Below are 12,460 nucleotides of genomic sequence, written 5' to 3'. Positions count from 1 at the left end.
ATGTTAACGAGTATCTTAACAATACTAGTTATTAAGAAAATTTGCCTTAGAAATAAGAATTATCATTTTTGTCAAACACTTAAACAAATTATTTTAAGGGCTTTTGTTAACATTAATTGTCAAAAAAGATAAATTACAAACCTGAATGGGTATCGCACTCAAAACCAGTCCTTTAAAAAATACTCACTTTATACTGACAATGCATATAAATTAAATTCTTAATCTATTTTATCTATAATATATGAGTCAGGATCCGTTGACACCAACTAGTTTGACACCAAATGTTACACCTCTCAATAACGTTTTAACCGATATAAATTTTATAAAATCCACCGTTGGATTGAAAGTTTACATCATATAGATCATTTGTGTAAAATTTCAAATAAATCCAAAATCATTTGATATGTTATTGAGATACATCAAAATTAACGGTTTTTGTATTTTTTTAAATGCCGTTAATCTTTATGTGTCTCAATAGCATATCAAATGATTTTGGATTTGTCTGAAATTTTACACAAATGATCTATATGATGTAAACTTTCAATCCAACGGTGGATTTTATAAAATTTATATCGGTTAAAACGTTATTGAGAGGTGTAACATTTGGTGTCAAACTAGTTGGTGTCAACGGATCCTGACTCATAATATATATTAGATACTTTAAATATACAATAAATCGGAAAAATACAATTTTACTTGTAAAGTATCTATTATAGATTATAGATGCTATAAGTTTCACGATTGGTTAACTTTAGCCCCAGAAATTTTAATGGCTTAGTTTAATCTCCCAAGATTCAATTAATATTTTTTTCTTTAAGTTTCAATTCTCGAATATGACCCTCAAATTTACCATTTAGGACCCGATTGGTTCGAGGTAGATGGAGATGAGGGGAGGTGAGAGGGGTAATCTTGACAAAAAAGGTTTATTTTTATTAAATCTCCCAAGATTCAATTAATATTTTTTTCTTTAAGTTTCAATTCTCGAATATGACCCTCAAATTTACCATTTAGGACCCGATTGGTTCGAGGTAGATGGAGATGAGGGGAGGTGAGAGGGGTAATCTTGACAAAAAAGGTTTATTTTTATTAAATCTTTTAAAAAAAACATTTTTTATTCTTGAAAAAAAAAATAAAAACAAAAAATCTCAATTATTAGAGAGATTTGATTGGTTATAAAAACGTTTTAAATTGGCAAAAGGAATATTTTAAATTCATACTCCCTCCGTCCCAAAAAGAATGACCCATTTTGAATATATGCACTATTCATATATATTGTTTTGACCATATTTTTCTACTAATAAATAAAAATAAATATTAACATATAAGATGTTGTTAGATTCGTCTCGATGAGTATTTTCAAAATATCAATTTTTTATAATTTTTACTATTATACAATTAAAGATATTAGTCGCCAAAGTTATGCATTGGCATGCGTGTTTCGGTCAACTGAGTCATTCTTTTTGGGACGGAGGGAGTAGAATATTTTAAATTGTGAGGGAACATTTTAATTTTTTTTAAAAAAAAAAATTTTAAAAAAAAAATTAATAAAAATAAATCTTTTTTTTCAAGATTACCCCTCTCACCTCCCCTCTCCTCCATCTACCTCGAACCAATCAGGCCCTAAAGCATTTGCTAGTCTCGTTGACTTTTTGCCTGAAAATTGTTTATGCAGCATTTAAAATTTAAAAAAATTGAAAATTGACAAAAAATATTTAAACAAATTTTTAATTATATTTTTTTGACAGAATTTTTTTAATTATCATAAATACTTTTTAAAAAATGTCACATTAACAATTTTCAATAAAAAAAAACAATAGGACTATTAAATGCAGAAGGGGTAAATTTGGAATCAAAATTGAACAATTAAAAATTTGATGGATAAAATCAAGCAAATGTAATACCTTTAAGTATTACGTGTCCAAATTTAAGGGTAATAGTATAAAATTTGACGGGAGGGACCAAATTAAAATCTGCAGAAAGGATCAGGGACCAACTTAAAACCTAAAATAAAAATACGGGACTAAAAATATAATTAAGATTTTTTTATTTTACACTAACATAAAATAATAACCTTGATCAATATTTTTTTTGAGATGATAATTTTAGAAAAATATAAACCTATGACTTAAGGTACATGTTAACAAAATTAATATAAAAAAGTAGTAGTATTATTTTAAAATTTGTGCATTCAATATTTTAAGCATTAAATTTTTGAATTTTATTAAATGTTAATTTTTTATATTTTGATACCTTAACATAAGAGTAAGACACATGTTAACGTGACTTATATTTTTATTGGAAAATGTTAAACAGTGTCTCAGAGCACTAGTTAAACTTATTAATAAATAAGTTTTATATTGAAACTTGTAAATTTTTTTTTTTTTTTTGGTAAAAAGAAACTTGTAAATTTAATACCTTAAAAATATACTCCGAGAGATTTAATGCCTTACTAATAAAGGAGTAAAAAGTTACGGTATCTTTTATAGCATTAACTTTGTCCTGAATTTATCTTGCAATTCGACCTCAAGTCCACATCTATGAGAGATTGTCCGCTTTGTGATTAACCCGTCACAGTTTCGTCCTTCGTAGAAAAGCGTCTCGGTGGTTTGAAAGGTGTCGTTAAACACCTAAAATAGTAATTTTTGTGAAATTTATATGGTAATATGTGAAGTCAACGCATTGGAAATTATATTATACTAAGGCTCTGTTTGACAAAAATAGCGGTTGACTGATAAGCTAGCTGATAGCTTATGGCTTCTGGCTGATGGCTGATGGCTGATAGCTTATAGCTGATAAGCTAATTAAAGTGTTTGGTAAAATCAGCGGTTTAACTAGCTGATAAATGTAAAATGACATAAAAGGGTATCGTTGTTAATTCATAAGATAATTTATATCAATATTTAATATACTTAGAATTTTAAAATTAAATTTTCTAATATACTACATTATTTATATTATTAAAGTAATTTTATTTGTTAGAATTTCATTTTCTAAAAATCATGGTTTTCCTAAAAACTCATAGTAAAAATTGATATTTTAATTAAAAATAACGTATGATATATTATTGTATTTTGGTACAAAACAATAATAATAAGGGTACAATAATAATAATAATAATAATAATAATAATTTTTTTTTGACGATGACCAACTTAGATCAGGAACTCAATTATTAGCATGAAAATTGCCATATGAGTATTGATGGTGATCAATAATCATGGTTTGTTAAAAAAAATTATATGATTTATATTCACGTAAAATATACATTTTGTTTTAAATCATAATAAATTATAAGGGTAAAGTTGAATTTTTGATAAATTAATAAGGGTAAAAATGGAAGAAAAAATGATAAGCTAGAAGATATAAGGTGTAAGTTCAGAAGCTACTTAAAATAACTTCTAAAAAAAAATTATAAATCAGTAAAATAAACTAAAAGTTATTTCTAAAAAAACTTTTACCAAACAGGTCTTTTAGTTTATAAATCATAAAATAAAAACTAATTTTTTTTTACTTACCAAACAAACTCTAAATCATTTCTTTAAATTTAATCTTTAAAGAGTGTCGGATGATTATATTTATTTTGTCAACTTAACCTACGGATTACAATCACGTTAAAAGCATTTAAAAAAGCATAGATATGATGAAGTATCTAACCAAGGCCGAATCAAAGTAGTTTGAAATTTCCAATGGCTACGGTTTTCCAAAACAAACGTAATGGAGAGGGCATGGAGTATGGACCAAACCACAACCAAAAAAAAAAAAAAATCAATTCAAAGCAACACAATAACAACAAATCATAAAACAAATGACACGTGGCATAGACTGGTCCAACAAAAACAAAGCAACAACGTTTCCCATTCCATCATGCCACAACCATGACTCAACCAACAACAACATTTTCAATTTTTCATTTTTTTAATGTAAAAATAAAAAAGCTACTAAAGAAACTGCCAAAAAGTCCTTTCTCTCTCTCCGGGTACACCGTACTCTTTCACCGGGTCCCACGGCTAATTCCACGCTGGCACTTCACACGTGCCCCACTATTTTCATCTTCCACTGTTCCCTCATAACCCTGCCACACACGTGTTTCCTTTTACTCTCGTGGGTCCTACCTATTATCACGTTGTTCTTCCTTGGACGACCAGAAAAAATATAAGAAAACAACAACCGATGAAAGTGTTGTTGGATTTTAGTGAGATTCCTACGTGGCGTTATCTTGTTGGCATAATTACGTGGCGAGGTTAACTTCTTTTTACTAATTAACCGTTGGTTAAAAGAGAAAGTGTGAAAGTGAAAATAGTTAATGCCCTTGCTTAGCCAATACTAGTTACGATATAAACGGATCTTTTTACTGAAATATCCCTAGAAATTGGCAATAACTTTGGCTTGACTTGTCTCATTTTCTTGCTTTGCTGGCTGCTCAGAATTTTTGCTTTTTTTTAAGCAAAGAAAAAAAATATCTAAAAAAAGTCGCTCACACATAATATTCCTACTGTACATACAATATCTTTTTTTTTTCTTTCCTAAAATTGATTATTATTAGTAGTAGTACATTATTTTATTAATAAAAAGTATTGAAAAGAGAGGTATACCACTTTAATAGAGTATTAAAAAAATTATTGACTTAATAAAAAAAATTACTAAAATATATATAACTATTATTAATTACCTTTTGTTTTAAATGTATTTGACGACTTTTTATATTTTGAAAAAATAGTAACTAGGGACAAAAGAAATAATTATTTATAGTTTACCCTTGAATCTGAATTACTACTAGTATAATAGATTAATATAGTATATATGTTATTTTTAAGTGGAAAATCCAACTATTTGCAATTCTTTGGTTATTATTTTAGGAAAATGTCTGTTTTTAGAACACTTGTCAAAGAATCAAATATATATTATATAGTATTATCTTAAAATTAATGCAATAATATTTTAATATTTTTAGAGTAAAATCAATGCAAAACTTGCTCATTATTCATAATTATAATACCTTTTAAAAAATATATATCTGTCTTTATACGGTTCTCTACAAATTTTTAGAAGAATTTATTTAATTTCTTAACATGCATGGGAGTCAAAGTATTTTACATAATCAATTCAATCAAAATAAATTTTTATTATGCATTTTTATTTTCTAGTAGTTTAGTGGTTATAATTTTATCTTCAAATAAATAAGTAAAAACTATGTTTGGTAATGCCATATTTTGAGCTTATTTTAGTAATTTATATGCTAATATGATAAAAAAAAAGAGCTTATAGCTTATTTTTTAAACACTATTTCAATTAGCTTATGAGCTTATATCTTATCATTTTTCTTCAAATTTTATCCTAATCATCTTACTCGTAAAAAAATTAAATATTAATTAAACATATACTTATTTTTTATGTCATTTTTTATTTATAAGCTAGTTCAACCGTTAATTTTATCAAACACTACAAATTTAATTAACTAGCTTATAAACTGCTTGTTATAAGTTCATTCGCTATAAACTAATTTATCAACCATCTACTAATTTTTACCAAATACTATAATCGAAATGTCTTAAAATTTAAACTTCGACTCTCACATATAGTATAAAACATATCTCTATCAACTGTGTTAAACTTGACTCGGATTAAAAAAACCCACTATTAAAAACCCCACCATAATCAATTAAGCGATTTACTAAAATTTAGGAGTAATAATAATATGTGGACCATACCAATGCAAACTTTGAAAAACCCCACCACCATATAGAGTTGTCAGCAAGCCATTTATTTTCTCCTTCTGTTTTCATTTCATCTCATTCACTACTTGTATCTTCCTTCCTTTCATTCATTTGTCCTCTCACACCAAAGCACAATATCCCAAACCCACCAGCTAATACTCCAAATAAAACCCACGCCAATATCGCATATACATACACATAAACTAAACACAACACTCCATAAAATCATCAATCTCCAACAACAACATTTTCACCCTTTCTTTCTCTCTTCTCTCTAACTTCTCTATCTCTTTTTCCTTCAATCATGGCCGTTGAATCTCGCCATCTTCATCTCTTCTCCCCTCAACTCATAACCAACCGGTACATCTTCACCCTTTCTTGTTCGTTTTTTCTATTATGCTAACGTATATAAAAGATTATTACTCATAACTTTTTTCTTATGTTATTTCATTTTTTAATGTTCTAAAGTTTTGATTTTTTTTCAGAGAAATGATGAACCCTGTTGAAACAAACATGAACAACATCTACAACAACATATCACAAATGGGTTACTCATCAATTCCACCATCTTCAATCAAAACAACCGCAACGGAGACACTAATCCTACCACCTTACAACTCCATAACAACCGATTCATTACCTCAAAAAACAGCTATGAACTCCGACAGCGGTTTAACTTATAATGTTCCTTTAAGAAAACGTTCTAGAGATTCTAGAGACTATTCAAATTCAATCAATTTTCCTTTCCCAAATTCTTATCTTTCTCCTACAACATTAACAACTCAACAAAACAACAACAACAACAACAGAAGTTGTGCCTCTTCATCGTTCTCTTTTCTTGGTGAAGATATTTCTGTTCAGATCCAGGGACAACAACTTGATATTGATCAACTCATTGCACAACAAGTAAGTTCAAATTTTGTTTTTGTTTGTGAGAAATCTAATTTTTTTTGATATGGGTCATTTTAAAATTAATTTCTAAAATGACCCATTTGTGTTATCATTATTAATATGAAAATTTTCTTCTCAAATTTTGTTTTGTTTATGAAAAAATTCTAATTTTTTTATGTTTTTTGTTTAGATGGAGAAAGTGAAATATGAGATTGAAGAAAAAAGGAAGAGACAAGCGATGAGGTTGATTCAAGCTATTGACATGAGTGTGACAAAGAGATTGAAAGCAAAAGAAGAAGAAATTGAGAAAATTGGGAAAATGAATTGGGCTTTAGAAGAAAGAGTGAAGTCACTTTGCATGGAGAATCAAATATGGCGTGATTTAGCACAAAGCAATGAAGCAACAGCCAATGCTTTAAGGTCCAATCTAGAACAACTTCTTGCACAACGCGGCGGCGGAGATGAAAATGGCGAAATTTCTCCGGCGGGTATGGCGGGTGCTTTAATGGATGATGCAGAGTCATGTTGTGATAGCAATGAGAGTATTAATGATGATGGAAATGCTGTGGATCAATGGAGAAATTTAGGAGATAATAATAATGGTAAGAGAATTGAAGTGATGAAGGTTATGGGAAACTCATGTGGTGGTGAAAGTGGAAGCAATTTTGTGAATAGCATGAAACTGTGCAGTAACTGTGGGAAAGATGAATCTTGTGTGTTGATTTTGCCTTGTAGACATCTTTGTTTATGTGGTGTTTGTGGGTCTTCTCTTAACATTTGTCCTATTTGTAAATCTTGTAAAACTGCTAGTATCCATGTTAACATGTCTTGAATGAAACATGGGAAAAATTACATTAGCTAGTTGTTTAGAGAAAGGAAAAAAAAAAGAAACAATTTTTCACTAATGGAATGGTAAAAAAAAGTCATTTTGATCCCAAATCTCTTCTTCAATCTTTCCTTCTTTATGTTTTCATTGCATTATCATTACATCAAGTACGGTATATGGTGAAATGAATATGTGAAAATATCTTGCATCATACACAATTTTGTTCTCCATTAGAAAAAAAAAAATACAATTTTGTTCTATTATTGAATCAGTAAATTATAGTATTAGATTAAATGGATTTATTGATTAAATAAATAAATAAAAAAAGATATCTATTCACATGACAAAATAATTTTGTTTGTACATCCTATGTTGTGAATTGTGATCCTCTTGAAAAACTTTATGTTCATTTTACAAGATTTTTATTAATTTTGAACCAAAATAATTATTTTTTTACTAACATATATATCTAATTATTTTACATATTTTTTTCTAGCAATTCACAATATTTATGATAGTAATATAAATAATTGAGTTTAATAGTTATGCACCGTCGGTGTAATTTTTTTTTACACATACATCCAATGACGTGTTGCCACATTATTTAATGAATATGACACATCATGTGTTTTTAATTATCATACATAATGTATCGGTATATTATTGAACGCATGTGCAAAATAATTTTACACCGACAATGCATATAAATTAAATTCTAAATAATTTGTCTTCTAATCGACAAACTTCAAAAAGTAAATTCACGATCAATAAATTTATTACTCCGTATTACTATCAATATTTTTAATTTCTTTGATTTAATTAAAGAGATTCTACATTTAATTTTCAACCTAAAAAATAGTTAAAATAAAGACGAAGGGAGTAATTAATTGTAAGTTTGTTCAGTGGTAATTGATACTGTATCGAGTTTGATAAGAAATATCACGTTTTAATTTTTTACAACTACGATCAGAAAGGGATTGAAATCATTAAATGACAAAAATGACTTCTAAATCAGATTATTCGGTAGATCGGATATAATGGTGAAAAAAATGAAGAGTAGAAGATAGTTTTGCTTGTGTAATGTACTAGAAGCTTATTATTGACCCATTGTTAGATTGTTACATATCACTGGATTTTTGCTTTGTGCATTTGTGGTGTGATATGGTGTGTCATCATTATGGAGTCTATTTTGGCGCATTATAAAGTGGAGGTGGAGGGTAACTCAATAAAGAGAAAAAAGAGGGGAAGGTAAAAAGTGAAAATAAAAAAATCTAATTAATGTGGGACCCACAGCACATTGATCTATCTACCTGACAGTTCCCCCAATAGAGAAACGAGGTAAACCTCGAAAGGATAGATAGATTAGATGTAGCGCGTGATAATAAGCGCGTGGAGTCAACGAGAAAGGGACGAGTGTGCGGCAAAAGCTGACACGTAGGACGCGCGCAAATGTCGCTGTTGTTGTTGTGTTGTTTTAGTAGTGTGTCTGCAACGGCCATATCTTATTAATAACTCACTCTTTTAACCAAAAGACAATTAATTCATTAATCACAATCCTACACGTTCTTTCTTCACCCGTGCTACCCAACACACACTGCATTAATAAAATTAAATTATTTATTTTTAATCTTATCTTAAATGACTAAATCAACGTTTATTTTTTGGGTGAATAAATAAAAGTCTTGTGTTGTGTTGTGTTGATTGAGAAGAGAAGACGGTGGCGTTTTAATTTGTGATTGATTAGGTGATGGTGTTAATTTAGGTGGCGGTGTAGTGGATACTATAGATCATTTTGGGGAGTGAAAAAAATCAGAAGTGATGGTAGTTGAGTGAGGCGTGTCCTACACAACTTACTGTGTGACCTTATTTCACTATCCTATCACTGTTAATAGGGACTCCATGAGCAAACCACTATCAACCCTAATTATATTCTCCCTTTATGTCTACCTCACATTGAAACAAATTTTTCAAAATAAAATAAAATCATAAATTATTGTTCGTAAACTTAATTCAGTCGATAAAGACATTACATCGAAGAAGAAATTTTGATGGTAGTTTTCATTTACTTAATCAACATTTTAAGTTTGATCAATCGTTAGTTGGTTTAATTATTGACGTTAAATTTGGTAGAAATAACCATAGTTCAATCTCTGCAACTGAAATTGGGAGGAAGGTAAAACCACTTCATGCCAAAACTAACCTCAAACTAGATATGTAGAGAATTCTTTTTGACGACATATCTGAGACTTGCATGCCTATCAATATTCGTTTAACCGTATAATTTTCTTTCTTTTAGGCTTTAGCCCTCTACTATAAAAAAAAAAAGTATAATTTACTCAATTTAAAAAATTAATTTTAATAATTTTTTTTGGTAAAAAAGTAATTTATTTTTATGTTAAAGTAAGGGTAGGGTACGGTAGTTCTGTGAAAGTAATAATTGTGTATGTACACAAAAAAGATAGTGGTGCAGTGGAGAGATTTTACGGCATGCGGTTAAAAATGGGAAACAAAGCTATGATTACTCGTTTTTTGTTTTTGTTGTTGTGGTCTGTTCAGTTCTGCAGTGCAGTGCTGAAGTGTACTGTACTGTTTTTGTTTCAGTTTTTTTTTCTGATTCCTACCCACGACTGAATAATGAAATGGCTTTTATTTTTCCCGAAAGAACGGTACTTGTTCTGGGCCGAGCTTAGAGCTCGAGCATCAGATGGTGTCGAACACACATACCATCCGAGCACATCCTAACGGTCAGATACCCTTGCGTATTGTAACGGCCGTAAACCGGAATGATGAGCATTTACTGCCCATCAAGGCCTCCAAGCCGTTTTCCGGCAGCCACTTGATGGCCATTAATGCCATCAAGGGCCTTAGCCCAGCGCTGGGGGCTATATATATGCATCTCACTTCATTTGCAAAGGTACGCATTGTTATAGCTAAGAAAACCTTACACACATACTGACTTGAGCGTCGGAGTGCCTGCAGGTACACAACCCCCCTCCGCTCCAACAGGGGTCCCAAACGCTCTCAACCACCGCAAAACGCCGGCGAAGTCGCATCATTCTGGTCTACACGATCAGTGGCGCCGTCTGTGGGAACGATAGTTTCCCTGTTTATTCAAACCAAAAACTAAAAAACTTCCTCAAAACACCCTTTCACGACCAATGGCTGGCGTTAACAACCATCAAATCCCGGAGCAAGTGGCGGAGAACCATGGATCACCGATGGATTACGCAGCGTACCACCCAGGGGACGGCCAATTCGCCTCCGTAACGGAAGATGGCCAGGGAGAGCAAAACGCGCATTACGAGCCCTACAACCCAGAAGAACCGCAGATCCCTGTGGCTACCCCGCCACAGGCGACTCCGGCAGCGGCTATCCCTCCGGGCGTTCCCATGCAAGAAATGATGGCTGCGCTGGTCAATGCAATCAACCGCCAGTCAGACTTGCTGCTGCAACAGAACCAGCGATTCGAGCAGCAGAATCAAAGGCTCGAGCAACAAAGCCGTCGCATCGACGCAATTGCCGAGTCGAGGATCACGGCGCAAGCTCGTCCAGCTCGCCGTTCACCCACACCAGTGAGGAGCAGAACCTACTCCAGGTCTCGCTCACCACCTCGCCACAGAAGCGAAAGGAGAAACGAGGCTATATCTCGAAACTCCACCCCGCCGAGGAGACATTCCCCTAGAAGGGACAACCCTCCTCGTCGCCAAAGGAACCGATCCCCGGAAGAGAGAGACCATCACCAAGGCCCCCTCTCCCGAAGGATCCGAGAACTCCCCCTACCGGTCGGACTCGAAAAACCACCGGCAATGGATACCTACGATGGCTCGACGGACCCGGACGAGCACATCGAAAATCTTGAAGCTCTCCTCGAGTACAGAAATGTACGAGGCTCTATCAAGTGTAAGCTCTTTCCCACAACTCTGAGGAAAGGCGCTATGGCTTGGTACAAGAGCTTGGCGCCAGGATCCGTAGACTCTTGGTCGGACCTGTGCGCCCGCTTCCGGGCTCACTTCACTTCCTCGAGGCGTCATCCAAAAACTGAAGCAACCCTCGAGGCCATCATCCAAGGCGAAAACGAGCCCCTAAGGGCCTACCTCGAACGGTTCAACAAGGCAGCCGTTGAAGTGAAGGTCGATGAGAGCATGAAGCTGTATCTCCTCGACAGGGGATTACATCCAGACAGCGACTTTGCTAAAGCTGTCGGTATCGAAGAGCCGAAAACGCTGGACGCGTTCTTCGAAAAGGCGAAGAAGTACATCACCTACGAGGAGAAACAAAGGGCCAAAGATATAAGAAGGCCGAAAAGTCAAGAAAAAACCAGGAACCATGAAAAGGACGAAGCTGGGACCTCACGAAGAGGTAACGAAAAGCAAAGGGAGGAAAGGATAAAAGATTCCAAACCTCCTCGGGGAAAATTCACAACATATACTCCACTGAATGCGTCAAGAGATCGCATTTTCGCCGAAGTCTCCGCTGCGGACTTCAAAAAGGCTGGGATCCACTTCCCGAGACAGCAGCCCATGAAGGCAAATACTGATAGGACGAAATTTTGTCGCTATCATAAAAGCCATGGACACGTCACTGAGGACTGTGTCCACTTAAAAGATGCCATCGAGATTCTGATACAGAAGGGTTATGCCCGAAGATATGTTCAGAACGACGAACAAGCACAACAACAACAACAACAACAAAGGCGGGAGCCTCAAGAGGTCGCAATGGCCATTGATGTTCCCGAGCAGGAAAACAGAGGCATCGTCCCTCAGGCGCTTGCCATCTCAGCACCTGAAATTCCACTCCCATCCCCGGGGTCAGACGAGGGAGCGCTCCTAAGGCATTTCAACGCCCACCTGAATGGCTCATGGGAAAATTTCCCAAAAGCACTGGTGATAACAGGTGGAGGGTTAAACAAAATCACCCTCGGATCGGTAAAAAGGAAGTTCGAGGAGCTGGAGAACGTTTGCTCGGTGACTCCCATCACCATCACCAAACCTGAGGGGGACTCCGACCCGCTGGCCTTCTACAAATCAGAA

General features: G+C 33.4%; 1 protein-coding gene across 1 annotated transcript; it reads left to right on the top strand.

Annotated features, from left to right (window-relative positions):
• The first annotated feature begins 5,718 nt into the window (after nucleotides 1–5,718).
• LOC123898942 (probable BOI-related E3 ubiquitin-protein ligase 2) lies at nucleotides 5,719–7,543 on the top strand. Its single transcript, XM_045949987.1, has 3 exons — nucleotides 5,719–6,073; nucleotides 6,199–6,619; nucleotides 6,795–7,543. Exons 1-3 carry the CDS (start codon nucleotides 6,018–6,020, stop codon nucleotides 7,434–7,436), a joined length of 1,119 nt encoding a protein of 372 aa, XP_045805943.1. The 5' UTR covers nucleotides 5,719–6,017; the 3' UTR covers nucleotides 7,437–7,543.
• The last annotated feature ends 4,917 nt before the right edge of the window (nucleotides 7,544–12,460 follow it).

The sequence above is a fragment of the Trifolium pratense genome, linkage group LG7, assembly GCF_020283565.1.
Source record: "Trifolium pratense cultivar HEN17-A07 linkage group LG7, ARS_RC_1.1, whole genome shotgun sequence".
Taxonomy (NCBI): Eukaryota; Viridiplantae; Streptophyta; class Magnoliopsida; order Fabales; family Fabaceae; genus Trifolium; species Trifolium pratense.
The sequence above is the reverse complement of the archived record's forward strand: the minus strand, read 5'-3'. Positions and strand labels throughout refer to the sequence as shown.